We start from the raw sequence: 21465 nt of genomic DNA, 5'->3' as shown, positions 1-21465 counted from the left end.
TCTTACTCTCGGCCTCCTGCCTGGCAGTTCAAGACTCAGCATCCTTCTCCCAATATTCTCTCTCCTTTGGACATGTCCAAACCATCTCAGTCTGGCCTCTCTGACTTTCTTTCCAAAACCTCTAAAACCTCTCCAAAACCTAAAAAATATGCACGATACGCTCGTACAAGACACTTAAACGACCCAGCTTTACTAGTCTGACATAGGCCAACTCCTGGCTTCATATAAGCCTTGTCAGTGAAACCAGGCCTATATTATTATTATATCTTCGACTCCAAGCAGCAAAGAGTTAAGGAACCTCAACGATCGTGTCGCTGTTCCACATTCAATATGGCGGGGACGTCGACGTATAACTCTGCGGGTAATTTGTTATCTATAAAGGTCTATGAAAAATGCGTTCATACCGGAAGTTGTTGTCGGAATTGTCCGTGTGTTCTTTTGCGGCGCTCGCTGGTCTGGCTGACAGGTAAGGCATATCTTTAACCTAAATTGTGCTGTATTGCATGTTAAATAGTTGCCTTGAGTCCAAGTCAGTGCGTGCCGGAACGCTACATTTGTTTTCCAAACATGCGTTCAACGCGAACGTAGCTGTGTCTGCCAAATTTAGCGTGGACGCCATCTCTTAAGAGTTGTATTGTGATTTTGTGATCATAAGTAAGGAGATGTGAAGAGCAGAGTGTTGTAAAATGACAGATGCACGTGGTGGTGTCATATAAACAGCAACAGCATTTAAGCCTTTAGCTTCATATCCTTGTTTGGTTCCCGCCATGATACTGGGGCGGAAGTGGGGGTTGATCATCGCTCAGCCACTACTGCGCATGCGTGTTTGAAACGTTCCGTTAGGTACGTTATTTGCCAAAATGAAAAGGTTGTACTGTAATCCATTTAGTGTCTGAGATTTTTTTTCTTGTTAATTTTTGACAGTGTAACTCAACCTCTATCTCTAGCCATTTCATGTTTAGATTTGACAAAGACTCATAAATAGGAATATGCATTCCTATTTACATACATACATACATTCAAAACCCAGCTCAAAACTCACCTTTTCAGACTGGCTTATTCCACTTAAATATATCTCTTGTATTTATAATTTTATCTGTGGTTTTATTTATTCTTTATTTGTCTTATTGTTTGCTCGTCTGTAACGTGTCCTTGGGTGTTGTGAAAGGTGCTTCAAATAAAATGTATTATTATTATTATTATGATTTAATTTATCTGCCTTACAAAGTCTTTTTTACCGTCTTGCTACTTACTACTCTTAAAACAGTTGCAACGATTCGTATTCCCATAACTGAAAGAAATTTAATTTACAAGTATGTCTGTTTGCTTAGAAAAAAAACTAAATAAATAAAAAAGCTGTAAGAGTAAGAATTTGTTTGCCATGAAATGTTTCTCTGCATTTCAAAAAGCCACTAGGAAACAAAACATGTGCCCATTGGTAGTTTTACCATAATGTCACACACACCTGGACACGCTACTATGTGGGAAGATTACTATTGTTTTGTTCCATTGCTATTGGATGTTTAAGAAATTTCCCATCAATGAAACATTTAAAAAACTACAGTGATAATTACATCTCACAAAAATTCTGCAGTTAAGTTTGAGCAATATTCAAACACAAAATAATATTTTGACATTTAACTGTCTTCTTTTTCAGTGAGCCCATGACTTCAAATTAGGCTTAGAAAAAAAAGTAGTGTGTTTCCGGTAACCTGACCGACCGAGAATTTCTACCTCGAAAAAAAACTTTACGGTCCGCATTTTTTTCAAACAACCTCCAAATTTAACACACATCATCATTAGTTCTACCAACAGTTAACATTAGCATTACTACACCTTGTGACGAATGTTTTATTCATAAAGGTACCATGCTACAACCACTAAATTATAGAATAACCAATACTGTTTCATAATATTTTTCATAGCGATTAGCCTACAAATCTAATGACCAACTTGCCTCGTAATCGTGCCTCTCGTGTTCTGTGCATACATCCCAGGTGAGTTTAGTGATACGCCCTTTGGACGATTCATACGAAAAATCAGACTGGCATTCCCATTTCTTAAATGTCGTAATTAGTAGACTTTTGTGAGTTTTTTTTCGCCGCCATCTCAAACTTTCATCCGCGCAATTCTTCAGTTTGCGGACTAAAATAGCAACCCGCATGCGCTCATAACGTTATCTGTTGCGTCCCCCTCAACACTGAAAACAACAAAACGAAAGTAAATTAGAAGAAACACACTCACACACCACACCACAAACACACATAGACGCACAGTGAAATCGCGTTGATCACACAGTCAAGTCGTGTGCGGTGACTTTAATGGTTAAACTATTTTTCGGTACCGTTAAAATGACGCCACGGAAACGACACGCTACCGGTAACTATTGTTACCGTTTTTTGGGTTTGTTTGTTTTGACTGAGAAATTTCCTTGCGTCCCAAAAACGCACATTATTTGGAACTGTGCGTCCCGTGGGAAAATTATGCATCTAGGACGCGGGACGCAGAGGTAACGAGATGGCTGTAACACCCAGCCGCCGGGTACCCAACTCTCTCGCCGGCGTGGGCGGCGAGCGGGGGTTTCACTGTCTCCTTGTTTTATGTTTTATGGTTATTTTGTTTACATTTTGGATGGGGGGGGGGAAGATAAAAAAAAAAAAACTTTGTCCGACCTACCGACCCTATGCTGAAATTTCATGTTACCAGAAACACACTACTTTTTTTTCTACACCTTATGTATACAATACAATACATCCTGATTTATATAGCGCTTTCACAACAGCTGCAGCTGTATCACAGTTATTCATGGTGAAGCCAAACTCCAAAATCAGCACTGGAATGAATGCATGTGCAAATGACATTGCATTTTTATGAGCTGCTTGATTCAGGAAATGTGTCATTAAGCAAGTTTTTAATTTTTTTTTTTGGCCCTTCAGTCTTTAAGAGTTGGACTTATTTAATTAATACCACCCTTACACCAAGTTTCTCCACCCATGACTTGGCAGCTACCTGGGTGAAGATCCACCATTTTCCCTCGCAGGCGAGTGACGGATGACACGGAACTGCTATTATGTCAAAGTCAAAAGCTAAGCAGACCTGCCACGTGGTTGGATGTTTAGATCGGCACACATCACTACATCGCCTCCCAGCCAGAGAGGACATCAGGGCAAAGTGGATTCATTTTATTTACAATGGAAACATCCCGTCCTCTGTCAGCAAAAATCTTGTCGTCTGTGCCAACCACTTTGCGTCGGACTGCTTTAGCAACCTCGGTCAGTATAAAGCTGGTCTGGCAATGAGACTCTTTATAAAAGATGGATCCATACCAAGTGTCCGTGGCAAAGACACGGATGAGGGAAGTGTAAGTATTCCCCCCAATTTTTTTCCCGTTCACTTAAGACATTTAGCCATGTGAGCGAGGAGAGAATTTACGACTGGCCGTATTCAATTGAAAGCAGCACATGATTTCTCCACCCACGTGCAGTTCTCGCTTTGTTAGAATTTCATCTTCATTCTTGGATTTCTTATTTATTATAATTTATTTTTTTATCTGAGCTGTGTTAATGTTATTGGATTTATTGGTATAACATCATAATTCATAATATCCTTTAATTATCGGCTTGATATTTATTGTGCATAATAGCTATAGTTGCTTGACACACCCCAAAATATTTTTGAGTGCTAGAGATTACTTAGAGACAAATTGACATGGAATATGGATGCATAAATAGTTACTGTCAATGGTTTATAGGCAACCAAGTCTGCACTGGCAGCCGTGGTACATCATGTGGCCTGCCAGACAGACCCCCCGGCAACACGCAGAGTTGGCACGCAGCTGTCCATGCAAACACTCCAACGTAACTTCAAAAGTACTGGTTTGTTAAGTTAACTTTTGTGTGTTGTGAATGTTTCTGTCTACCTGCTGTAATTTCCTTTTTTTGTGAATTTGGCCCGTCTGATGGAAACACACGTTCACAGTGACAGTCCAGGCATAAATACAAAGATAATAGAGATTGGCCACCAGAGACAGCAACGTGCTAACCATCCACCAACAATTGACAGATTACTTTGCAAGTGCATGTTTCCACATATGATGAAAATAGCTCATGCAAAAAAATATTCAATAACAACAACTATTAATGTCCTATGAGAGATCATCAGGGATGCGACACGGATCCAATTCTACCTATTTTGAAGGGAAATTATTAATTACAAATATATGATCATTAATCCATGCCAGCGACATAGTAGTGACAGGCATAGCAACTGCATGCGGTTCCTCTAGATCAGGGGTCCCCAACCTTTTTTGCCCCACGGACCGGTTTAAGTCAGACATTATTTTCAGGGACCGGCATTTAAGGTGTGGCGGAATTAATACAACAAAATAATATGGTATGAGCTGCATGAAAACTGTGGTGTTTTCGAAATATAATAATAAACACAAGGAACGTCTAATCTGGTCGCAACACTCTTATCGCTCTGGTAATGTTTAATGCCTTCAAAATACGATACAACGCAAATTCAAAGTGCATGAAAATGACGACTCACCACAGCACCGAGCTTGATTTTCTGCAATCAGACAGTCTCATCTCGGGGTAATAGGAGACAATGACACCTCAAGTGTGTGGTTTATGTCCAGTCTACTTCGTAATTTTGTTTTAGTCGCTGTTGCTGCATAAACTCCCCACCTCACACAGGTAGGATGTCGGAAATAGCAACAGTGCTATTGTGGCGATCTCAGAGTATTCAGCCATAACTTTGATCCAGTTGTTTCGAACGTACTATTAAGGCCGAAGTCATTTGCGATCTCCAAGCAGCTTTTTTTACTCATTTTGCGGACTTCAGCGTTTTGTTTATGAGCGTTATCGGTCACGTGACCGAGAAGTGTGGCTTGACTTGAGTCAAGCGTGACACAGACGGATGTAACAGAGAATCCGGTAATTTTTCAAAATAAAACACATTTCGTATTCCGAAATAAATAAAACGGAAATAAGGCAAGTTCTTTCTGTGCGGCCCGGTACCAAATGCCCTGCGGACCGGTACCGGTCCGCGGACCGGCGGTTGGGGACCCCTGCTCTAGATGGCAGAAAGTAAAATAGTCAAGTCAAGTCACACTTATTTATTCAGCCCTTATTCACAAGCAGTCTCAAAGGGCTTCTCATGCACATAGCTGACAAGTATTCACAACATCCCCCGACCTTAAACCCCAGGAGGGCAAGGAAAAAACCTAAAAAAAAACATCTGGGAAATAATGAGAAACCTTGGGAAGGGTCCGCAGATGGAAGATCGCATCTCAAATGATCTGGAACCCAATGCAAGTTGGCTAGTATTGGGGTAAAGTGATCGAACTTCCTTGTTCTCGTTAGGAGTTGAGCTGCAGCATTTTGTAATAGCTGCAAGCTTTTTGCACTGGAAAAGGGAAGACCAGAGAGCAATACGTTACAATAATCGAGGCGAGACGTAAGAAACGCATGAATTATTCTTTTTGCATGGGCAGGAGATAAAATGGGACGTTTCTTAGGGACATTGCGAAGGTGAAAAAAAAATGCAATTCTCGTTACATTTTTTATGTGCATTTGAAAAGAGAGCGTTGAATCAAATATAACGGCAAGGTTTTTGCTGAATCACTTTAGGTAATAGTACATTTAGACATTTATCGAGGTTGACAGTAGTGTCCTTGAATAGGTGCCGATGCTGACCAGGGCCAATAATCATAATGTCGGTTATATCGGTGTTAATAAGCAAAAAATTAAACGTAATCCAGTGCTTAATCTCAGCAAGGCACATTTTGAGACTACAGCAACTGCGTGAGTTAGTTATTTCTAACTGCATATATAGTTGTGTATCATTATCATAACAGTGACAACTAATGTTATATTTACGGATGATGTCACCGAGCGGAAGCATGTAAATGCTGAACAAGAGAGGGCCAAGTACCATACCCTGTGGCACTCCACATGTAACATCACAAAATCAGATGCCGTATTCATGGTGCGTCCTCTCTGAGACGAAAGAATGAAACCAGGAAAGAGCTGAGCCTGAAATAACAAATACACATTCTGAGGCGTTCTAATAGTAAGTTATGATTGACAATAAGCCTCCCCAACACATGGCAACAGACAGATTCCCATGGACCAGTAGATAGAGCTGCACTCGGCACCACACACACACACACACACACACACACACACACACACACACACACACACACGCGCGCGCGCACACAGAAAACAAGAACACGCAAGTGTAGGCGGAAAGTACAGTTACAGTGAGTACAGTACAGTATGTTCTATGTACCATTCTCAAGAATTTCATTTTTTTTTTTTTTTTTTTTTTTTAATCAACGGCTCACTGGAATCATTGTCCCACACAGAAGTAGATGTAAGAAGCTCACCCGTTGCTTCCCCAAGACCATGTAAAAGAGCTCGCATGGAACTGGATGAGGATAAGGAGAACCCACTAGAGGGCAGCTCTTTTATGGACATTCCAGACACTCTGGATCCAACCTGTGAGGACCCTGCCACAGTTTTAACTGATTCAGCAAATGCAACGTGGGTTAATAATGTCACTATTTTGATAGTTTGATTACTGTACGATTTGTTTTTTTTTAATTTAAAATATGGTAATATGGAAGTTATTATAATCTCTATTATATCTTGCTGTACTGATAGGCTGGAGTCTTCTGATTCTGTTCATAAGATGGCAGCATATATTGTCCACGAAAGGTGCCTACTGGAGCTGTTTGAGGTGTGCCCTGTGTGTCAACGGATTACTGATGTGCAGACAAGAAGCAGAAGCACATTCCTCTCTGTAGCACAGCAATGCCGACACTGTCGGTACTCCAGAAAATGGAATAGTCAGCCAATCGTTGGAGACACACCTGTGGGAAACCTCCAGCTTTCAGCTGCTGTGTATACTACAGGCTCATCTTTCTTCAAACTTAAAAAGGTAATGGATAAAGACTTGGGCTGTGTTTGCAACAATCCATTCAAAAGTACCCTATTAGTGAATTTGCGAATGTGAATTTTGGAGTGCAGTTTTAAAGTGTCGTCACTGTAGAGTAGCGCAAAATCCGTGGTGACTAATTTTTGTAATTTAATTAATCCAGGAGAAGAAATTGAGAACAGGCTCGCATTTGCAATGCAAATTCATAAAAATAAACTGCACCCTCTGCAATGTTGTAAAGTTATATTGTGTATTGATGTATTGATGTCATCGTAACATATTTACAGACTAGATGACATAACATCGTAGCACATGGTGAATAAAGGTTTCAAACTGGCAAAAAGTGCAGCAATCATGTACACTTGTATTATATTGTATTATACATTCATGTTTAAAAAAAAATTGGAAAAATTAGGTGAATGTTATGTTTTGATCATTTTAATGATCAATTCAGCAGAATGTGTAACCGATAATTAATTTTGGGTGAAAGAGACGAATCTCCTATTAATTTTAGAGAGAAGAGAATGTGTGTGGGTTTGAAATGCAAATGAGCCAGATTCCTCGGTATTTGTAGCAGGGGACAAATTGAAGAGTAGAGCCATAAAAAGACAAAAGATTTCTCCGGTGCTCGGTTTGTGGGAGGTTTCTTTTGAGGATCATGCATTTCATTTTGCTCACGTTCAGTGATAACCGGAGGCTGGGAAGAGCGTTCTGAGTGTGAATAAAAGTCATCCGAGGCGCAGGCAGGGCTGGAAGTATAAATAATTTTGTTAAGGGTGTAAAAATAGACATCGTTACCGATAGGGGTTATTGATCATATAAATATCGAAGTGTTGGACCAAGCGTAGAACTCCGTGCAGGGCTCCAGAATAACTTTTTGCACTGGTTGTTTGGTGCACCCAAATTTTCTACTGCATCGCATTCAACGCAGCAGTTTTAACAGGTTCATTCCTTTTTTTTTTTTTTTTAAAAACAAAATTATTAATACTGTCTTTTTAGATAATATTGATTGGTGAATGAATAACTAACAATTTGTCACCATCACATTCTTTATTTGAAAGCATTTGTGCTTGAAGTATGTCTTTTTATATCTTTTTTTAAGAGCAAACGACTTTCTAAGAATGAAATATAGAACAATAAACAATAAATATTTTAGCTCAATTAAAAAATATAAGTATGTCATACTCGGGCTTAAGCAACGGTTAAACATTTGTGAAAAAGCTATACTGTATAGAGTCCACGTGCCGACCACAGCCTTTCTTTTACAAACTAACAATAATTGTATAATGTGCTGATCATATCTCATTCCGACCACAGATCTTCCGGGCAATGCGGATGAAGACGTTTCCGTATGACACCTTTCGAAGACACGCACAGACGTATATCGAACCTGCTATCGTACACAAATGGAAGACTGAGCAGGCTGACATGCTGCGGCGCCTTAGTCAACAACAGAATGTTATCATAGGTGGCGACTTACTCCTTAGGTCTGACTCCCCAGGTAAGCAATACGTTTTGATGATAGCTAATAATCTTTTTGTTTTGAGAAGTGCTTACTTCCCCAAAATCTGACTCTGTGATATGTACAATGTCATTTTTGTCTGTATTTTTGAAGGCCATTCTGCCAAGTTTGGCAGCTACTCAATGATGGACCTAAGGAGCAACACCATTGTTGATGTGCAGTTGCTTCAGGTAAGATAAGAGGGGGAATTTTATTTGTCATCGTTTACTCAACTTTATGTGCTTTTTTTTTTTGTGTGTGTTCTAAGCAGAGCAATGAAGTAGGTGGAAGCAAACACATGGAGAAAGAGGGCTTGAAGAGGAGCCTTACTCTGATGGAAGAGCGTAGTGTGACTCTGCAAAGTATTGTCACAGATTGTCACCCGGACATCGAGAAATTACTGGAGGAGGCCAACATCACACATTACTATGATGTCTGGCATATGGAAAAAGGTATTGACTGTATTGTGCTCCTGTCGACAGGGAAAATGCATCAGGCTATGATACCCTTGCTCGCTTATCTACGCAGCACAATATTTGTACCATTACTATTATTGTGTTCCCATGAGTCTATCCAACATGTAATCACCCAAATATTTTGTTTTTATGAGGTCTGTCCAAGAAACTGGGGAAGATTGCGCAGAAGAAAGCATGTGAGAAACTGAACAAGTGGCTTTGCAGCATAAAGAATCATTTGTACTGGACAGCAGTTTCTTCTCCTTTTGGGCCTGAACGAGTGGCAAAGTGGACCTCGATACTTAATCATGTCCAAGACATCCACACCCATGATGATCCAGTTTTTCCTCAGTGTTTGCATTCACAAAACACCTCGACAGACAAGAGCAAATGGTTGACAGCAGGTACAGTTGTATTCCAAATAGTAGCAGTCTAACATGACTATCCAGATCACTCACCGTTTCTGATAGAAATAAGTCCGTGGAAATTTTCAGCAGGTATCGTACAGTCGTACAAAACCAACAGACCCCAACGTTTGTGTCTGTACCGTAATTGAATGTCCCACAAGCTCCCCAGCTCACAAGGCACCCGACCCCTATGGCCCGTCCCGCAGGTGGTGAGACCATGGAAAGTACTGTATTTATTTCAACAGTCATAAAAATGTATACATTTTCCCAATGTTTTGATTTTGATCAAGATGTGTAGTATGTAGTTCAGGGGTGTCAAACATACGGTCCGCGGGCTGGAACTGGCCCCCCAGGAGGTTCAATAAGGCCCGCAGGATCATTTAAAAGTGAAAAAAATGCATAAAAGACACAGAATGAACATTTTTAATACGGTGCAATTCGTGGAGTATCTGATAGGGGACACACTGTTTTGATCAGAGTCGAAGACAACATTGTTTTGATCAGAGATGATAACAACAGCAGTCTCAGTCTGTCACTGAGACAGACCCAACAACACAGCAGACGCTATCAAAGACATGTGAATACTTTATTATTTACACATTTAATAGCACTCTCCTTAGTTTCTCAGGTGTAGGCAAGGATTAAATTTTGATTTTATATGCACATGTGTAAATGGTTTAAAAATTCCTTTCTTTATAAATGTCGTTTAATCTTAAAATGCATTACTATATTTTTCAATACCATATTACTTAGTTTTGTGCCTTTGTATAATCAGTGGGATCAGTTGCACTGCATATATGTGAATGATAAAAGTAAATTGCACATTTGTCAAAGGAAGGTGCTCCATGACATGTTTTGGAAAAAAATATTTTCATTAAATTTCAACATTTTCCAAATATTCTTGTGCTTCTTTAGACCAAAACAAAGGAAAGGCATGTCACTTTGGTTATTAATAGCACAGTATGGAAAATTTTAACGGTCCGGCCCACTTGACATCTACCGAGACCGTATGCGGCCCACAATTGAAATGAGTTTGACACCACTGGTGTAGTGTGTAGTGTTCCCAATGTGTGGAAATCAAAACTATTGTAAGGATTTCTTTGAGGACATGTTGAAACACACAGTACGCTCACAGTGAAATGTTTCTTATTTACTCTTAAATGATATTTTTAATTCCCGCAAAATGTTTTTTTTAATTCATTCCCAGGAACACAAGCCTTCTGCAAATTGGAAAAAGTGCTGACAAGCAAGAAAGTTCTGAAAGATGTGCAAAGGTTGAGCCCTCACTACCAGACATCATCCCTGGAGGCTTTTCACGATGTCATTCTGTGTTTTGCACCCAAGAATGTGTTCTTTCCTTTTCTTGGAATGTTATGCAGGTAATCTGCAATTTCTAGCTTGTGACCTGAACATTCATGATGTATACTGTTTATATTTATCTACATTCAATTACAATATATACAGATACGCACTCGAGATCTTCATCTTATCTAACAATTATTATTATTGTTGGGTTTTTTTTTTGGTCTTGCCAAGACTCTACCTGGCAGCATTGCACTTCAATAAAAATGTTGGGCGCCCTCAAGCAACATCAGCTCTTGAGGAAGGGGAATGCACACCTCAACCAGGTAAAACAACCTTACCCAAGTTACAAATTATTTACCTTTTTTTTTTTTTTTTTTTTTTTTAAAAAATGTGAAAATAGCCATCATAGAAGTTGAAAATATGCGCTATTAAAGATTGTGTTCAAATGGCCCTCATAGTAAAAAGATGTAATCATGTAAGTGAAACCCATGCAGAACTGTTGACAGCATCACCGGGTTAATGCACATTTTCAAACATGTTTATCTTTTCTGGTTTTCAGATTATGTCGAGGAGGTGTTAGACCTCATTTTTGAAAAGGTGTTCCCAGATCCTGGCCCATATTGGGAAGCGGTCCTAAAGATCCCGATTCCAGAGGACCTGTCAGCCTAGTTTGATCGACTGAACAGACGGGACGGAACCTAACACTTCATGAAGTCTCACAGTTCCACATTGTGTCTGAGAGCATCTGGGAATTTTGTTTGCGTCTGCATCGTCATACAGGCAGGAATGACCAACCTGATCTGTAATCCCAACACCAGCTCGCAAACCTCCTCTCAGCAAGATATCTGTAATGGCTCTGACAAATGAACAATGTACGCTCGAATAATAATAATTTAAAAAAAAAGGGGGGGGGGAATTCAAAATTACTGTCATGTTGTCCTTTTAGTGTGACTCCTGTGAGAGCGATAGTGTGTTGTTGTAACTATATTTGTGATGATAGTGTTTGGTGTGCTTGTACATTGTATTTGTATCGGCATGAGACCAAGCCACAAGCTTTTTAATGGTATCCAGTGATTCTTAGTGTGGAACCACGAGAATAAATATTATGCAGTCGTGGTTTCAAAGCTAAACAATTAACCAATGTTCAAATGAATCAATTATTTTGTGAATTGATTAATCATTTCTAGCCATTGTTTAACTTGAAATAATTAAAATACTCCGATTTCAGCCTCTCCACAGGAAAGATTCCGTGAATTCTGTAGCCCTTCAGAAAAGCAGTTTTGACTTTTTTTTTTTTTTTTTTTTTTGTGTTAAATCAAAATGAGACATTTGCAAACATCTGTTTTTCCTTTGGAAAACAATGGTCAACTTTTTTCCCTTTATCATCCTGACATGTTACAGACCAAACCAATAACTGAACAGTGTTCTGCACTCACGGTCGCCCAAGTGATCCCAATTTTTGGGGCACCCAAAGTTCACGGACACTGGCCTGACTCGGGAATATAAATTTCATAAGTAAATTGAATGAAATACATAATTCTTGCTTTTTAAATATTTAATAAGGAATATGTGCTGTATGTTACACATAAAGCACATTTGACAATAAAGTTGTACTTGAATATTTAAAGTTTTGTGCACTTGCATTAGTCAATCATCTTTTTAACACAATAGTTGATTTGTAAACTTTTTTTTGGGGGGGGCGTCGTGTTAAGTGCTTGAAGTTAGCATGAGATGATATATTTTTACATTGATATCTGTATTTGATATTTATTGGGGGGGCTGTTGAAATGGAATTGAATTGGCGGAGGGTTATACATGCGATGATGCGAATGCGAAAGGGGTTAAGAGGTCACTCAAAAAGGAGGCGGCTGAATAAAGACTGCTGTGGAGCTATTCTCCCTCCGTCTGCTGTCCTCTCACCCGTGACCTTCGATTGGGAAATTCACACTCAGGTTGCCAAAGAAAAGAGTGTGTTACATTTGGAATTGCTTCAATGACATATACAGCACAGAAAATGTCCAATGCTAAATACTCAGATTTTATACTGTGAAAAAAAACATGCAAAAAAAAAGTCACAATACACAATATTTAATTACCGATAATAATTTAATTATATAATGAAGATACGTGGTCAGTGCCGGTTTTGGCATGGCCACCACAATATGATTCATGGGCCACCAGCCAAAAAGGCATAGGATGCTGCTGAATTCTAATCAGTTTATGGGGAAAATATTTTTGTCAATTTAATCTATTTCAAAAATCATTTTTTGTTGCGGCAGCACCGTGGATTTCACTTTTAAGTACTAAACATTTGCCGTCAATATTTTACAACTTGTTTGTTTTTCAACATTTATTGAGGTACATTAAAAAAAAGCTGATGTGCAACATATTTTAAATGAATCATTATGTTTTTTGTGTGTGTGTGTGTGTGTGTGTGTGTGTGTGTGTGTGTGTGTGTGTGTGTGTGTGTTTTTCTATTCAAGCGCACTTTTCATTTTCAAACTGCATCATGTTATAGGTGCATGTAATTCAAGATATTTTTTGGGGAATAAATCTTCGGCATCTGTTTTGTACTTAATACTTGTGCTGTCTTGATTGATTGCTTGAGCTTTTTCGTAGTTCGTTTTTATTTAATTTTTGACTTGTTTTTTATTTTTCTGAAAATGCTTTTTTTTTTCTTCAACTATATGAATTATATGTCAACTCGAAGTTAAACTTACCCCCCAAAAAGTGGGCAATAAAGTAGAATTTTCAAAAGATTGTTTGACCTTCCCTCTTCTGTTCGTGAAGCAGTACCGAAATAACTTCATTTAAAATGAACATCGAAAGCTCATGTATGGTATAAATTGAATACGAAGAAAATGAAGGACATTTTTGCTATAATTGCAGTCCGTTTTACCAACTTCATTCTCATTTTTTTTTCTTCAATTTAAGTTGTAGTTATTTCATGAGTTTCCCTTAACTATAATGACCTCGACTTGGAGAGCCAAGTATTTTTTGAGGTGGTACTTGGCGTACAAAATGAGTTGCTCACACCCATTTGCCACTTTCTGTAGGTGCTGGATATCATGGTTAAAACTCGTGAAAATGGCAGCTTTGAGACCTTCTCTCCTCTCCCTCCACCTCCGTCCCCGGGCCAGCGAGGAGACCCCTTTGGGAATGGTGAGAAGTCACACGCACAATTATATTAAAAGAATGGCACCCTTGCCCTAGTGATTGGATGATGATAATACTAATCATCTAATGCCCTCCATGACTGTGTCTTGCTGTCGATGCAGATGAAGAAGCTGGTGAGGTGTCCAAGCTTGCTGAGGTTCCCGCTGCCAAAAGGAAAGCAGTGAAGAGACCACAGCCCAAGTTGGACTCCCACAGGTTGTTGCCTCCCCTTACGTATTATGTTTTTAGATCAGTGGTTCTTAACCCGGGTTTGATCGAACCCCAGGGGTTCGGTGAATCGGTCTCAGGGGTTCGACGAAGCCTCTGCCATGGAGGTTAAGGCACACCTGACCCAACATGTCAATAAGTTATGACACGCCCACTTGGCCATCGCTGGCTGCAGATGATCACATGGCATTGCTTGTCCAATCAGTGCTGCGGGAAATTTAGTTCGCTCAGTAGTCAACGTTTGACTGTCGTGACAGTATGTCGTAAAATTGAAAAAAAACTCGTACTTATGTCTTGAAATTTTATTTACTTTTTTCTGTTTTTAATAAATGTGTTTTTTTTTTTTACATCTTGAATTTGTAAAAAAAGATATATTTGTTTTTCACTAATGAAGCGTTCGGTGAATGTGCATATGAACTGGTTGGGTTCGGTACCTCTAAGAAGGTTAAGAACCACTGTTTTAGATGGACTTTTTATACTAAGATGTTGCTTGATATGTCCCTAAATATTAACTGCTAAGCATGAACGACCCAGCGTTAAATGTTTTCTTGTTTTTTCCCTCAGACTGACGTCTGAAAAAGGACTTCCGGCTCTGCGAACACTTTTTGACGATGTCCACTTCAAAGGCAAAGGGCATGAGGTCAGACTCTCTTGTCGCATCTCTGAATGGAAACGTAGTGAGCTTCATGATGTGTGTGTGTGTGTGTGCGTGCGTGTGCGTGCGCGTGCGTGTGTGTGTGTGTGTGTGTGTGCGCGTGGTATTTCTCTCTCCAGGCGGAGGACGTGCGGCTGCTGATGCAGAAGATGGAGAACTGGGCGCACAGGTTGTACCCCAAACTTCAGTTTGAAGATTTCATTGACAAAGTGGAGAAGCTGGGCGCCAAGAAGGAGGTGCAGGTAGGACAGACACACAGACAGACGGACATTCAAACCATCCCGTTCCCTACGTCTGCAGCACTTGTAGTTGTCTGATGTTTTTCTTGCGGCAGACTTGTCTTAAAAGGATACGCCTGGACATGCCACTGATACATGAAGATTTTACTGGTAAGTGCTTCTTCGGAAACTGCGTCTTGGGTTTGTGTTTCTAAATACAGTACTGAATATTTACCATAGGTGACGATGAGGTTCCTCCCGAACCTGACATGGTGGGAGATTCCGATCCATTTAGCAGTCAGAGGTTGCCGATTCCCTCCACCCCAGCGCCCGCTGGCCCACTTGCCGCCTCCCTCACAGATGAGCAGCGCCAACGCATGGAGCTCAACAGACAGCGGGCCCTGGAGAAGAGGATCGCTCGCCAGCAGCAGCTCTCGGGTAAATGTGTCTTCATTTCAACAGATCCGAAGACAAAGCTTGTAAATGAGACTCCTTTTGCTCAGTGGAAAAGGTCTCCTCGTTTTAGAGGTCGTGGCAACTGTCATTTGTCATTCGGCAGCAGCCTGGGCACCCATCACTCAGTCTTCAGTCCATCATTGTTTCAATCCTAGCTCAACTGTAGTCGTCGGTCTCTCATCTTTAATCTTTAATTTAACTGCGTCTGTCAGAAATTTCACAGTCCATCAATCCGTCAAAAAAAAAAAAAAAGTCTTAGTTCCACAGATCCATCCATTTTCTGAACCGCTTTATCTTCACAAGGGTCGCGGGGCGACAATTTCGAGTGTTCAATCAGCCTGCCATGCATGTTTTTGGAATGTGGGAGGAAACCGGAGTACCCAGAGAAAACCCACGCATGAAGGCCCGGGGAGAACATGCAAACTCCACACAGAGAGGCCGGAGCTGGAATTGAACCTCTGCACTGTGAGGTCGATGCGCGAACCACTGGACCACCGGTCCGCCCTTAGTTCCACAGATGAAAAATCCAATTGGATTAAAATGGTAAATTGGGTGCGCGAGATACTGTGTCAATGTATCTACATCGTATGGTGACTGACAAAGAGGCTTTCTTTCCAAAGCCTAACTTACTTGCCAAGTCTATTCAATTATAAAGTACAACGGGGAGCATGCTGGTGGCTGTCTGCCGCTTTTACGAGAGTGTGAGGGGAGTATGCAATGGCTCACACGCTTAGAAGGAACATTGGCCATTGTAAATGTGGAGTGATGTCATGTTCCTAATTTAATTCCTGTATATATTGTGATCCTTCAGACTCATCATTGCAAGCAGGCGAGTCCTCCGTGAACAACTCAGAACATGCTGTCAGTGTCAACCGTTCCAAAGGACAAGAGGATGATGATGATGATGAAGAACCAGCCAGCATCAGCTACCCACAGCAGCCTATCAAGGCCTCCGAGTCATCCTCTTTGTTAGAAAGCTATGAGAGCGCCGACCCCACCGCTCAGCAAGAACAGTGACGATGCAGATGAATGCTGAATAATGTGAACTATTTGACTCAATTTAGCTTTAAATCATTGCATCCAACTGCTGTTCCTCTTTACAGATCATACATGTTGTAATTAAAAGGGATGGTTCACGATTCAAAATCTGTTGCAATAACGTCCCACTTAAAGTTGACTATCTAAGCAAATATATGCAGATTCTGTTGTGAAGTCAAGTGAAAAGAAAAGACGAAGGCATACTGCACATTTTGTTAGCAATTTCAAGTGCCCATCTTCTTTCCTGTCGAGGTTGCTTAGCTGATGATCAGAAGGAAGCCTTCTCCCCTTGTACTATAAAGCAAATTAGCTTATTGACACGTTTGAGTTTAGGTCGGGTGTTGTTTGTTTGCTTCCACACTAAACTAACACTTGTATTCAATTAAATACATGTCATTACTATACAATCTTTAAGCTTCTTCATGAAAAAGCACCACCACTATGCTTGATTTGTTGAAATTTAATCTAAAAATATATCATACATCTTGCACTACAAAACATGTCCCAAAAGCGATTAATCTAAGATTGCAAGGGAAGGTCAGTTTACCCCCAAAATGTATAAACACAACTAGCATTGTGTTTGGCGACTCTTTTCTCACTCCTCAGTCTGTGTCCTCAATGAAACGCGACAGCTGCGGAGCTTCTCTCCCGCTCAACAATCACTCAAACTCACAGCCGCTCGCACAGTAGCCTCGTGTGGCAACTTCACATGCTTGCATGCTGCACATCAGCAAAATGAGCTGCCACCACTGGTCCTCATCAATGTATCACTCATACTGGTTGTACGAACCCAATTCCAATGAATTTGGGAAATGAATTGTGTTAAACAGAAACAAAATTGGAATATAATGATTTGCAAATCATGTTCAACTTTAATTGAATATACAGTACTACAAAGACAAGATATTAACTCTTCAGGCGGCCCAGTGCTCATTGGGTCGTGCGTTGGCCTCACAGTGCAGAGGTGCAGGGTTTGATTCCGGCTGCGGCCTTCGTGTGTGGAGTTTGCATGTTCTCCCCCGTGCCTGCGTGGGTTTTCTCCGGGTACTCCGGTTTCCTCCCACATTCCAAAAACATGCATGGCAGGCTGATTGAACACTCTAGATTGTCCCTAGGTATGAGTGTAAGCGTGAATGGTTGTTTGTCTGTGTGCCCTGCGATTGGCTGGCAACTGGTTCAGGGTGTCCCCTGCCTACTGCCCTAAAGACAGCTGGGATAGGCTCTGGCACGCCCCGCGGCCCTTGTCGCGGATCACAAAATGGATGGATGGATGGATTAACTGTTCAAACTGATAAACTTTGTTTTTTAGCAAATAATTAACTTGGAATTTTATGGCTGCAGCAGGCATCCACTGTTGGTTTTCGGCCTTGCCACTTAACGTACAGTGATTCTCTGAACCTTTTGTTGATATTATGGAGGGATGATGATGACATCCCTAAAATTCTTGCAATTGTACAATTGTGCAATTGAGGAATGTTGTCCTTAAACTGCTCAACTATTTTCTCACATGGTTGTTCAACAGAGGCGAACCTCATCCCAGCTTTACTTTTGAATGACTGAGCAATTCAGGGAAGCGCTTTTTATACCCAATCACGGCACCCACCTGTTCCCTGTAAGCCTGTTCATCTGTGGGATATTTAAAATCGGTGTTTGATGAGCCTTTTCTTTTCCACCCGTCTCAGCTTTTTGGGAACGGGTTGCAGCCACAAAATTCTATTTTCATGATTATTTGCTAAAAACAATCAAGTTGGATCAGTTTGAACAGTTAATATCTTGTATTTATTGTGTATTCAATTAACTCTTTCATTACACAAGACGTACTTCTACGTCTTTTTAAAATTAGGCCCCGCCTACCAAGGACATACTTGTATGTCTATAAGTCTTTATTTTGCGCCATAGAGAGGAGGAGGGTCTGATGCAATCTGAATGAGAATAAGCCGTTTGCATTGTAAATCAAGTAAAAAAGCGACCAGTGGGTGGCAGTGGTGCCTCACGTGCTTGAAATGCATGCTTTTACAAAAAGCTCTTTTTCTCCGTTTTTTTGCCCAGGAATCGCCACTTTCCTGAAACTTAACCATTTTGTAATGCTGATTGCTGAAGAATGGAAAAAGATAGAAACAATTTTTTTATTCTGCTGAAAGAAGAGAGTCCAAACTTTATTTTGGGAGGCTCCATGTTTATATAGCATTAGAACCAAATATTCTGTGGGCCTTGCAAGATCAGTCAAAATCCAGTAAAACGCTGGGATTGAGGGGGTTGCGCCAGTGAAAATGGCTGGGATTGAATGAGTTAAGGTTGGACATGATCTGCAAGTCATTGTTTCTATTTTTATTTATGTTTACCAATGTCCCAAGAAAATTGGAATTGAATTTGTACATACAGTCACTAAAAGCTAACATATGTTTAAAAATGTGTCTTCCTGTTGAAAAAAAAAGTCTGAAAAGAGTGTAATGAGTCCACATCCAATCAGGCATTCAGAATACATGACTGTCTCAAGGCTGGAGTTGTACATTCCAGGTCCATCAGTGAAAGCTCTCGAATCTCCTCCAAGAGTAAGTAGAGGTTTGGGCTTTTGCTTTGGCAGAATTCTTGCTCCTCTCTGGACAGTTTGGGCTGGCGCGTCGCCTTCCCCCGAGCCTGTTGTGACGCCTCTTCGGCTATGCGCACCACCTCCTGAACCAGCTGGCTGCGGCCATGCGACTGAGCCTGGCCGAGCGTCACGCTCTGGTGCGGCCTGTTGCTGACGAGCTCGAGGTTGACGCTGTCGGCGTGACAACGCGAAGACTGTATGGAGATACGAACCTAAGGGAAGAAGAGAACTCAAATTGGATAACTGCTGACACAACCGCTGCTGTAATTGTTGGGAGGATATTGCTGAGTTTTTAATTTGTGCTATGGCTGCTCACAGTTTTTCAAAGTGTAAATTGTAGACAAAAGAAAGCTGTGAGGAACGGAAATTGGCAGTACACAAACACATTACGTTTGACGAGTGCACTTAGAACCTGTCTACTTTAAAAACTTGGAAGGGAACTTTAATTCGAGTTTTACCAAATCAAGTGAGTAAAGCAACTGTTGAACATTGTGTTAAGCGCATTCTTCATTCGATACAGCAAAACCATCTATTAGAAATCAACAATGGCGTACTGTAAAACTATGGCCGGGCCACTTACAGTGATGTGGCTAAACAGCGTGAAGGTGGTGATTCCGATGAGGGACGTGGTCGTAATACGGTCTGAATAGCGGTGCACAGAACCGCTCTGCCACTCGCAGCCGCCGTCCTGTCCCGCAGAAAGCACCTGACCGTCTCGGTTCTTCAGGTACACGGGCCCCTTCATGCCATACCTACGCAGGCACCATTTTGGATGTGAAATCGTGACGGCAAGAGCAAGCAAGCGTATATTCACGATTTGCTTTTCTGAACTGCTTATAAAAACAGAACTATACATACAATAATGTTAACATTTATGTACCTCGTGTGTTTCTTCGGAGGTTTTGCAAGCATAGCATCACAGAACCTGATTTTTTTTCTGGATTACAGATATCAGTAAGAATGATGAATGATTAGAAATTTTATCTCGAAGTAAACGAATATGACGTGCCATTAAGCTCTATTTCCATGAAGTAGTGGTTTGTCACACACATGATATGGCTAGCTCAGTAGCTCAGTCAAACAGTTCCATGTTGATTTGGGGCTATTTGCAATACTTGGGAAATAGGACTTGAGAAGCTCCCTGTAAGGCCAAGTTGAAAACTTACAGCGGCACAAACGCCAAGACGCCGTTGTCTCGGATGGCGTAAACGACAGCATCGGCCACACAACATTGGTCCTTGTCAGGGTCCCTTTCTTTGAAATATAGACACTGAAACAACTCAGTGGACACCTTCTGCACCTGTTGGGCTGCCTGAAAATGTCACATGACGGTCATTCCCTGAATGTACCCGACTAAGCATTCATTTCAGAACTATCAAATGTGGGAAATACTGATTTTGGAAGAGAGACAAAAGAGCTGACCCTGTTCTTCTTGTTGATATGATGAGCCAACTCCTCCAGCTCCTTGTTACTGGCTAGCGCTTTGGCAGGGCTCCGCCCACTCTCCAAGTCAATGGCTGCGGTCAAAAGGCGGTGCACCACCACATCGGCATAGCGACGAATGGGTGACGTGAAATGTGTGTAGCGGTCCAGAGCCAAACCTGAAAAGTGTCATTTAGTCACAGGCTTAGCGCAGTATGTCGTAAGAAGTAACTTTATGGCTCATTGCCTCTCAATATCCAAGGATTACTACAGGGGTGTCATGGGTCGTGTCATACATACCATAGTGGTAGTACTGGTCTTGGGAAATTGCACCGGTAGAGAAATACATTGCCTGAGACATGGCTTGGGTAGCCATCATTCTTAGCAGCCTGTTCAACAATGGGTCCTGTGGGTCCACAGCCTGGTCCAGAGAGTCAGCTAAAGCCTTATTGGACCTACACAGATACAAAGTCACTGTGTGTGTGTGCGTGTCCGTATATCCATCCATCCACCTACTTTCTAATCCGCTTATCCTCACAAGGGTTGCGGGGCGTGCTGGAGCCTATCCCAGCTGTCTTTGTGCAGTTTGCTTAGTACAACCTGAACTGGTTGCCAGCCAATAGCGAGGCACCCATGGACAAGCAAATATTCGTGCTCACAATAACACCTGGGGACAATTTGAAGTGTTCAATCAGCCTGCCATACATGTTTTTGGAATGTGGGAGGAAACCGGAGTACCCGGAGAAAACCCACGCAGGCACGGGGAGGACGTGCAAACCCCACACAGGAAAGCCGTAGCCGGAATTGAACCCTGCACCTCTGCACTGTGAGGCAGATGCGCTAACCAGACGGCCACACACACACACACACACACAGTATATATACCAGGGGTGACCATTACGTCGATCCTGATCTACTGGTAGATCTAGGACTCGTCCCAATTAGATCCGAAAGGTGTTGAGGAGAAAAAAAAAACATTTGTGTGTGTTTGAACATGTTAGTAATATATGTTTTGTGTTAACGCACACTGCACCCTAATCATCCTATCAGTCTCATTTTCCCAAAGAAAGATTTTAAAAATAAAATAAA

At 41.2% G+C, this 21465-nt stretch overlaps 2 protein-coding genes across 4 annotated transcripts in view; one reads left to right on the top strand and one right to left on the bottom strand.

Annotated features, from left to right (window-relative positions):
* Window positions 1-393: 393 nt before the first annotated feature.
* Window positions 394-16472, top strand: LOC109514372 (TIMELESS-interacting protein). 3 transcript variants are annotated; one of them, XM_019867413.1, is made up of 12 exons: window positions 394-466; window positions 3006-3361; window positions 3752-3869; window positions 6374-6551; window positions 6672-6948; window positions 8263-8446; window positions 8561-8637; window positions 8718-8898; window positions 9057-9305; window positions 10516-10687; window positions 10845-10936; window positions 11173-11929. In XM_019867413.1, exons 2-12 carry the CDS (start codon window positions 3071-3073, stop codon window positions 11280-11282), a joined length of 1929 nt encoding a protein of 642 aa, XP_019722972.1. In that variant the 5' UTR covers window positions 394-466; window positions 3006-3070; the 3' UTR covers window positions 11283-11929. The 3 variants fall into 3 exon arrangements, with proteins under 3 accessions (XP_019722972.1, XP_019722971.1, XP_019722973.1); XM_019867412.1 differs by having other exon boundaries at window positions 3752-3875; XM_019867414.1 differs by lacking the exons at window positions 3006-3361; window positions 3752-3869; window positions 6374-6551; ... (6 more) ...; window positions 10845-10936; window positions 11173-11929 and adding exons at window positions 13670-13775; window positions 13892-13985; window positions 14562-14637; ... (2 more) ...; window positions 15111-15308; window positions 16138-16472.
* Window positions 16473-18780: 2308 nt separating this feature from the next.
* The window catches only part of dis3l (DIS3 like exosome 3'-5' exoribonuclease), a 26578-nt gene continuing 23893 nt past the window's right edge, over window positions 18781-21465 (bottom strand). Inside the window, exons 14-18 of the mRNA XM_019867411.1 lie at window positions 20677-20831; window positions 20377-20555; window positions 20121-20266; window positions 19535-19706; window positions 18781-19166 (exon numbers count right to left, since the gene is read on the bottom strand). Of these exons, the coding sequence (XP_019722970.1) occupies window positions 18831-19166; window positions 19535-19706; window positions 20121-20266; window positions 20377-20555; window positions 20677-20831 (988 nt within the window). The 3' untranslated portion in view covers window positions 18781-18830. The remainder of the gene's footprint in view (window positions 19167-19534; window positions 19707-20120; window positions 20267-20376; window positions 20556-20676; window positions 20832-21465) is intronic.

Source organism: Hippocampus comes, unplaced genomic scaffold (assembly GCF_001891065.2).
Source record: "Hippocampus comes isolate QL1 unplaced genomic scaffold, H_comes_QL1_v1.1 scaffold2, whole genome shotgun sequence".
Taxonomy (NCBI): Eukaryota; Metazoa; Chordata; class Actinopteri; order Syngnathiformes; family Syngnathidae; genus Hippocampus; species Hippocampus comes.
This window is presented reverse-complemented; position numbering and strand designations above follow the sequence as displayed.